We start from the raw sequence: 9,438 nt of genomic DNA, 5'->3' as shown, positions 1-9,438 counted from the left end.
TTCTTAACCGAGACTTAGGTGTGTGATCAAGAGTAATGACGTGGCGTGTCCTTGTTGGTCATCAACATCTGAGCTCCCATGGAGGCTCCCACAGCGGAATAAAATCAATTACCTTTAGATTTAGTTTTAATTTTAATAATTTTTCTTTTTTTTTTTTTAATAATTTAATTCCCTCCACTCAATCCAATAATCCATCGCCATTCACTCACACATCGGCATTTGCTGGTTTCTATAATTCAATCTCAATTCCACACTCGCTCTCTCTTTCACGCGCATCCCCATCTCTCCCTCTCTCTCTCTTCAATCCTCTCCTCCTCTCTCTGCCCACTGCCCGCCGCCGCAGTGGAGTCTCACGCTCCGCCCGGGCCTTCTCTCTGAACCTTCAGACCTTGGCCGCCTCAATCGGGTGCAGGTATGGGCACGGATTCGATGTTGTCCGAGGCCAACAGCAGCCTCGACGAGCAGATCTCGCAGCTCATGCAGTGCAAGCCGCTCTCCGAGCAACAGGTTCGTTTTTCGATTGATCGTTTTGTTCTAGTTTCCGTGTGGCTCCGATTTGGGTGATTCTTGTTTCTTGACCTAAAAGAAATTGTGGAAGATGGGAGCCTTTGAATGTTGAATCTATGGTTCTATCTCTCCCATTTTTTCTGATTGTAATTTATTGGGCGGGCGATCTTATCTTGCCTATTTGATTGGGTGCCTTTAGTAGAAGATGGTGATTGAATCTTGTGGATGGAAAATGGAAAACTGGGAGACGGCTATTTGATTGGATGGGAATTTTTTTGTTTACTGTTTTTTGGATTCTCAGCAATGATTTAGGTAGAATGGTGTGAGTGGATCTTGTTACCGTAAATTGCTGGTTTATGTTGTTGAAATGAAAAATGGAGTTGTTGATTTCGCTGTGTTTGAACCTTGAAGCAGCACTTTTTTCATATCGGTATTATGCCACTTTCAACATGGGGATCTGGAAGGGCAACGAACAGCATTATTTTCTTACTCTTGTATCTTTCAATTTCATTTAGAAATGAGTTTCTGCTGTGTTTATGAGCCCTTAATGAATCCTGATATCTGTATTGCCTTTATTTCATGATTTCCTTCTTATTCTTGGAATGCAAATTCCATTTGTTACTCTCTAGATAGTACATTATATAGGAGGATATGAAATCCTTCACAAATCGTAGAAGATTATAAAAAGTCGCTCCCCTAGGCGAGAATAATTGCACGGTGTAATTACAAAATTGATGATGAAGGGAGTTCCATAGGGATGCCATAGTATAGGTCCACAGGATGTTGCGATCCTTTTGTTCGACCTATGAGCTTTGACTGACTTTTACATAGTTTTGTACCTTCTGCTAGGCCTAAGTTGGGTGAGTTTGACTCTATGACACATTTTGAAGTAAAAGTAACATGATTCCTTTGTTTATATAGGTTAGGGCATTGTGTGACAAAGCCAAAGAGGTTCTAATGGAAGAGAGCAATGTACAGGTATTATATTTGTGCCTTCAGACCTTTTTATTTGACCCATCTAAGTTTTTATTTTGGGAATATCTCTTGATTTTGGGTTCTTTTACTAGTGGAAGATATACATCTTGAGATTAGAGGTTCTTCATGTTAACAAGTTCTGTCTCTATTGTTTATTACAATTATATCGTGCATGCTTGTGATTGATCATCGTCATTCTTTCTTATCGTTTCAGTTTTAAGATGTTAGAATGTAAATTCATAACCGATTCATGTGGAGCAAGATATTGTGCTATCTATTCTTCATTTTATTACTTTTTGTCTTTGAGAACCAAACTTCGTTTGGTTCAAAATATTGTGACCATTTGGTCAGGGAGGACAGGCAGTCCCCCCTCCCTTTTATTATGCTTATTATTAATACAACTCTTTTTAATCTGAAAATAAATGAATTGGAGTTGAGCTTATAGTAAAAAACTAGCATTTCAAATTTCCTTTCAATTTTAAATTGCAGGAGTAGCACATAATTATTTATTTTTCATGATTGCTATATCAGACTTCTTGTGCTTCTTTGTACATGTTACATGGAATTCTTTTCTTTTTTTCTTTTTGTCCTCACTCAGCCTGTGAAGAGTCCAGTAACAATATGCGGAGATATTCACGGGCAATTTCATGACCTTGCAGAACTTTTCCAAATTGGAGGGAAGGTACAAGTTATGCTATATGAATATTCATTAATTTTATTTCAAGAAAGAACTTTTTTTTTTTGCCCTGCTGAAAAAAGGAGTGAAGATAATATATATGTCACTGTCCTGAGAGACAAGGGAAGCTTCAAAAAGAAAACATTGTGAAAAGTAGCTTACTTGAACAAAAACCTAAGAATTTCATCCACTTGATTGAAAAGGTTACACATTTCTAATAAATTTAGAGTTCCAAAGGAGTGTTTTGACCTACTCTGGCAGAAGGATACTTCTTTCTTCCATGGGTTTAACTTCAAATGGTTACCTGGGCCTGGGCTAAACCAAAGCATTTGAAAATTGAGGGACTAAAATAGAACATTTGATTATTTAGGAACTATAATTGAAGTTTAGGAACTAATTTAAACGTCGAATTAATAATGTGTTCTTTTTTTGGTGAAAATAAGGGTAAAAAGGGAAATAGATTGCCTTTCATAATTAGAAAGGGAAATAGATTGCCCTTCAAAATTATTGTTACTTTTCTACTTATGGATGATGTTTTGTGAGTTGATTTCTTTTGAGCGTCCTCTGCATCAGGTTTGAATCTATACTTACGTAATATTGTGACAGTGTCCGGACACCAATTATCTGTTTATGGGAGATTATGTGGACCGGGGATATTATTCTGTTGAAACTGTCACGGTAAGTGCATGATACCAATTTATTTGATTTTCCTATTCATCATTCTGTCAAGGCATCCATATACTCCATACCAATCATGCATAATGTAAGACTTGTAGATTTTGGCTGGATGATATATTTGAGCTAATATTTATGGTTGTCTACCATACTCCAGTTATTAGTGGCTCTGAAGGTTCGTTATCCTCACCGAATTACCATTCTACGAGGGAATCATGAGAGTCGTCAGGTATGATTTTTACACTATATTTGGGTTCAGGATGCATGTTTGAACAAACGATGCACACAGTTTCCTTCTTTTTTTTCCCAAGTGCCAATACTGTAATTTTAAATTGATGCTTGATCCAGAAAGTTGGGATTGGGAGTGGAGCGAGGTAGAGCAAAAATAATCTAGCTGCTTTCTGCTTTGAAGTTTTCTTCCATTTGACTACTTCATGAGTTCATTCTAGAATGAATAATGGCTGTGCGTAATTGTATTTCTTTTTGCACTCCATCGTGTCTTGTTTTGGGGAATTGTTTCATTTAATTTCATCTTCTCTCCTTTTTGGTTCTCAGATCACTCAGGTTTATGGCTTTTATGACGAATGTTTAAGGAAGTGAGTTTTTCTGTCTCTCTTTCTCTGTCTTAAATTTTGGGGGATAATCTGTATGATCAATATGTGACTGTAGGGTTAGTATATCCACTGATGTTTAATTCTTGTGCTGAAATTTATTAGCGTTGGATAAAAGAAATCAATGACAAAACACTGGGTGCAATGTAAGAAACTAACAATGTCTTAGATCGATGAATCTGGTAACCTTGTACAATAACTAGGTTGAAATAATGGACTTGGTTTGGTATGCAATTTGGATTTTGTTTAATTAAAATATGTATAATATAATATTTACAAATTATATGACCATTTGGAAGTGTTTTTTACATGTTCATTAAGTAGTTGGTAACAATTGAGATTTAACCTAATGTTTACTTGGTAACTAGAACCATTTATGGTTTAAACATATTTGAACAATTTTTTAAATTAAGATCAAGTTTCAAAATCTGCTACAATGCTCATTTTTTTTTCTTGGTAAGAAACCAAACTTTCATTGAAATATTGAAAGAGTATACAGGGGCATACAAAAATAAGTTTAACATAAGGGAGTCCCAAAATGCAGCCTACAATAAGAGACTCCAATCCAACATCAAACTAAAATCATAATTACAAAAAGACATAGTTACCTGATGCCCACAAGGAGACAATAAATCTCACCACCTCTGGGACCTTGTCAGACTACCTCTCCAACCCAATCAAGAATCTAATGAATAGCATGGCACGAAAGTTTGTTCTCCCAGAAAGGTGAACTTAGGAGCACCTCCTCACATACAACTCTGTTTTCATTAAATCTCTGGTTTTGAAATTTATGATTTCAGATCACAAACCAAATGCACCAAGTTATTTGTGGTAATCTGATGAGTGACTAACTCCAAAAAGATGGAAAATTTTAGGAAGCGTCTTTGATGGGGCATCATATGGCAATTCACTGCATAAAAGCTTTCTTTGCAAATGATGAAAAGATTCATGGTTATATGTTTTTTCTTTGGTAAATGATTATATTACTTCATTTTGTTATCTATCTATGGTAAAATCTTTACTTTGTCACAGTTTGTTGGTAAAGTTTAATTCCATTATGTGATTTGAGATTATGTTTGGCATGATGTCTTTTTCTTTGTACTTGTAGGTATGGCAATGCTAATGTATGGAAGACATTTACAGATCTTTTTGATTATTTTCCTTTGACTGCCTTGGTTAGTGATCTTTTTTTTTCAGCATCATTGTTAATGATTGCTTTTATTAAACAATTTACCTCCTTGAACCAACATATCATGCCTTGTTTTTTTGGGTGCCTTTCATACATTGTATATTTTATGTGATTGAAGGACATAGTATGAAATAAATTTAGTTTACAGTGAGCCTGATAGATCATATGCTATGGAGAATTTTGCGTCTTTGATTTAGGATTTCTTTTTGGGTGACCTTCCATGTGCTTTGGCTGGTATAAATGTTGCGCTTGATATTAGTGGAGGTGGTGTTTCCTTGCCTTTTTGTGGAACACTTGGCTTTGAAGGAATTAGGAGAATCTTTGGGGAGGTGTAGACTGCGGTTAGGCTTAACCTCCTTTTTGGTGTCTGTTTCTCATCCTCAACGTCTGGAACTCTTTTTATATTTATTTTTTTCCTTTATTATGGTTTATTTTTGGTGGGTTGATTCGTTTTGGAATGACCGTGTCATCCATTTTTTTTAAAATAAATTGCTATGTTATGTTTCCTTTTGAAAAATACTATTGCTATAGCCATTTAGTTTTAAAATTTTGGTTACAATATTACAAGCACTTTAGTAATTGGATCATAAAACAAACAAATTATTAGTAATCTAACATAACTTTTAATAGCAGAAAACTGACAAAATTATTATCAAGCAGCCTCTTAACATTACTTTTTATCCTAAAAAAAATTATTATCAGGCAACCTCTTATTGATTATTATCAAGCAACTTCATAACAATCTTGTAATAGCAGAAAACTGGCAAAACTATTATCTGGAAGCCTCTTATTGATTGTTATCAAGCAGCCTCCTCTTATTGATTATTATCAAGCAGCCTCCTCTTATTGATTATTATCAAGCAGCCTCTTATTGATTATTATCAAGCAACCTCTTAACATAACCTTTTCTCCTAAAAAAAAAATTATATTGATGCAATTGTTTTATTTATTGGCTTTTGTTTTTCCTTTCAGGTTGAGTCCGAAATATTTTGCCTACATGGTGGGCTGTCCCCATCCATTGAAACCCTTGATAACATTCGAAACTTTGACCGTGTTCAAGAGGTTCCACATGAAGGTCCAATGTGTGACTTATTATGGTCTGATCCAGATGACCGATGTGGCTGGGGCATTTCACCTCGGGGTGCTGGGTATACATTTGGCCAGGTAATTTCGAACCGTGCATCGAGGTTTTTGTTATTTCACACTTGCCCTTTGATTCTTATGCTGATATAGAATGAAAAATTAAGGGGTTTTCAATCTGACGTTTCATATCCTACTTTGCAGGACATATCTGAACAATTCAATCACATGAATAATTTAAAGTTGATAGCTAGAGCTCATCAACTGGTCATGGATGGGTTTAACTGGGCTCATGTAATATGTTTGTTTAATATTTTCTCAACCTATAAATCTCTTATTCTAATCTTGTTTTATGGATTTAAAAGTTTCTGGTATGATGACTCTCTTTTGTTTGAACAGGAACAAAAGGTGGTTACTATTTTCAGTGCGCCTAACTATTGTTATCGTTGTGGGAACATGGCTTCAATTTTAGAAGTTGATGACTGCAGGAGTCATACATTTATCCAGGTCTCTTTCTCAAACTTGCACAACCATGAGAATTCACAAACAATACTCATCTTTGCTTTATTTCCTGCAATAGTATAAGTATCCATAGCTGATTGATTAGCTCTATTCTCTGCATGGTTTTTCTCTATCAGTTTGAGCCAGCACCCAGAAGAGGAGAACCCGACGTCACGCGTAGAACACCAGACTACTTCTTATGAAGCAGCCAGCTAAGTTGAATCCTTCCCCTGTATACCATAATGGTTTGTGCATCGTTGTAGTCAGAGAGATCCTGTGACTTATGCTGCCATGCATTGGTGGTTTTGCCTGCGAACTAAAACTTTTTTATATAGAAAACCTTCTGATTTGTATTTGAAGATCAAGACATCCTCGAGATACAAAGTTATTCAACTTTCTTTCGCCCCTTCGGCCATTTGCGGCCACCACTTGCTCCATAATATTTCAAGGTAGTTTAATTTTGTTACATCTGTTGTGGTAAATTATAGTGCTGGTGTTTTTTCATCTGCTAGGTGTAAGTTAGTTCGTATACTAGTTCCTGTTGTGTTTGGAAAAAAAAAAAACTATTGAAGTTATTGGAATTCTTACTTTTTGTTTCAAGAAGTTTCAGTATGAATCGTATTTTTACGCAGATGAGTTTCTTTTGTCTGATTCACAATGATGACTCTTGTTGTTAGTCCGAGAATGGATGGAAGATGTTTTACAATATTGTGTAGTATGCTTGGGACAATAGACGTTTAATATTAACCCAATGTATTGACATTGAAGGGGTTGTTATGCAGTAGCAACTCATGATGTTAAGAATCAAGTAGTTTATAGATAAATTTCAAGGTTGATGAGACGGTTTCTAGGCTTTCAACTTTGTCCTTGATGTAGTATAGATTCCATATCACGACCTAATGTGTTCACCAAAAGTAGAACTTTAATCAGAAAGAATTCAGTTCAGGTGTGGGATACTTATCTAGAAGTTTTCGCAACTCAATCATGTATGATGGAATCATCTAAGATTTGACCTTTTCGAACTCTGTCTGTAACTCACTATAGGTTCGAGAAACAAAAGGAAGATGTGTATGAACGAGATATACAACAAGAAGAAGGAAAAGGATTGAATAGCGGAACTTCCGAACATTTGGCAAGGTTCTTAAGGGTATAAAATATTTAACAATTGTTAATACTAAAAGGGAGGTGGATCATTGTTCGAAAAATGCCCCTCTAATTAGTTCCAGACTAGAGAAACAATAACATGTTGCCTCATTCACAACCTTATCACTAGAAAAATGGATCCAAACACAACCTTGGACGGAAGGGAGGAAGTGGACTCAATGTAACTACCTGATTTTTGATACCTCGAATCACAAGTCGTCACATACACTCAACTATAATCGTTAACCATTAAGTTTTCTCTAGTCTATTCTTGCCCTATAAGGCTTATGCATACAACTCTATACACTTCTACTCTAGGAGTGTATACTTATAAGGTTCTATGGTAAGCTCTATTTTACCTAGCTCTTGTAACGAGCTCTGAAGTACGACTCTTGTGTCGGGCTCTAAGATACATGGCCCTTTTGATAGGCTTTGAAATACATGGCCCTTATGAAGGACTCTAAGATACATAACCCTCACGGTGGGCTCTGAGATTCGTTGCTCTTGTGAAGGGCTCTAAGATACATGACCCTTACGATGGGCTATGAAATTCGTGACCCTTATGAAGAGCTCTGAGATAGACAGGCTCTATACTTTACATTTTCTTAGGTCCATCATCAACCTCATGCTAATTGTGCTGCAAGTCATTATGGCCCATGGAAAGGGCCTAGGTTAAATCTTACCAGTATGGAGAAGCCCTCCGCTCTTAAAGTAGTAACGGTACTGCACACATGACTGCCTGTTGAGCTTTAACCAGAAGATTCACCGTAGCGATGTCGGGCACCAACTACCTGTTCCTAAGATCAGTAAACTAATTGTTGCATCGCCTTTTTCAACGAAAACAATAAACAATTTGTTTGTACACCCTCCTCAAGTCAGAACAGTAAACTACCTGCCTCAGGAGTAGTAAACTACCTATCATATTGCCTTTTCAAGATAAGACAATAAATTGTTGCATCACCTTTTCTGTCATAAACAGTGAAATGCTTGTTGCATGACCTTTTCAAGTAGAAACAATAAACTACCTGTTTGAATACCCTCTCAAGTTAGAACTATAAAAGGTTACAATTTCCCACCAAGTACAACGGTAGCTACCTCAGTAGTATACTTTCTATAACTCTTGGGATTATTTATGAGTGATAGCTGAAATCTCTGTATCAAGTAGACTCTAATCCCCTCTTAGCTAGTTTACGAATAGGGTTGCGCCCTAATAGTCCCTACAAGATACCGTTCAACTCAATGTTTCGTGGAATCCAAAACTAGATTTAAGGACCATAATAACGTAGAACAGGTACCTTGTTTAATATATTCATGAAATATATTCTAGAGCACATAGTATTGTTCAAGAGCATAACCTGGCATAAATGGGTTCCCAAACCCTAAATCATACATTTATCAACATATATAAACATACGACATGCTTGTATACATCAACTAAGACATGCTAGAAAACTTATAAGCATATTAACTCTATCAGATTTCACAATTATACACGACGAAAATTGTAAAACTAAGTACTGTGCTAAATCGTAAACTATCAAGTTTTCTAGACTTAGCTACCATAAATTAGCTTAACTAGGCTTCTAAACATGATTTCTAATCATTTGCCCATAGTCTTAATCAACTCCTAAAGTATTTCTTAACACTTGCTCTATGTAATTACTTATTTGTCGACTTTTCGAGCTTGTTTCGGGTCTTCAAGAATTTCAAATTCTCTAAAATTCCTCGATATGTCCTACATTAAATCAAAAGAATAAAACTAGTGAAAATGGCTCGTAGAACAGACTCTAAGAAGCTTCAAATTCGTTAAAAAATGAATGGCCAAGAAACTAAACATTAACTATATGGTCATCTTCTCCAACTTGTGTGTCATTTTGCTTCATCAAAACTTCTGAGTGTCATAGGTGGAGATAATACTCACTTCATCAAAACTTCCAACGAACAGAACCAATGGAGGGATAACTTGACCAATAACGTGGGACATGATGGAAAAGGAGATGCCGAAAACGATGACCAACAGACATTGGAACAGGAACGTCATCACGAGCAAACAATAGGAAAATTACTTATCCACCTCTTAC

The 9,438-nt window shown here is 36.0% G+C and overlaps 1 protein-coding gene across 1 annotated transcript; it reads left to right on the top strand.

The window, feature by feature from the left end:
* The first annotated feature begins 214 nt into the window (after nucleotides 1–214).
* Nucleotides 215–6,845, top strand: LOC111803421 (serine/threonine-protein phosphatase PP2A-4 catalytic subunit). Its single transcript, XM_023687816.2, has 11 exons — nucleotides 215–507; nucleotides 1,429–1,485; nucleotides 2,081–2,164; nucleotides 2,765–2,836; nucleotides 2,991–3,062; nucleotides 3,389–3,429; nucleotides 4,553–4,619; nucleotides 5,606–5,797; nucleotides 5,918–6,007; nucleotides 6,113–6,220; nucleotides 6,352–6,845. Exons 1-11 carry the CDS (start codon nucleotides 415–417, stop codon nucleotides 6,415–6,417), a joined length of 942 nt encoding a protein of 313 aa, XP_023543584.1. The 5' UTR covers nucleotides 215–414; the 3' UTR covers nucleotides 6,418–6,845.
* Nucleotides 6,846–9,438: the final 2,593 nt, after the last annotated feature.

The sequence above is a fragment of the Cucurbita pepo genome, chromosome 10 (genome assembly GCF_057944985.1).
Source record: "Cucurbita pepo subsp. pepo isolate OVF chromosome 10, ASM5794498v1, whole genome shotgun sequence".
Classification (NCBI taxonomy): domain Eukaryota; kingdom Viridiplantae; phylum Streptophyta; class Magnoliopsida; order Cucurbitales; family Cucurbitaceae; genus Cucurbita; species Cucurbita pepo.
Note: the sequence above shows the minus strand (reverse complement) of the source record. Positions and strands in the feature narration are given on the sequence as shown.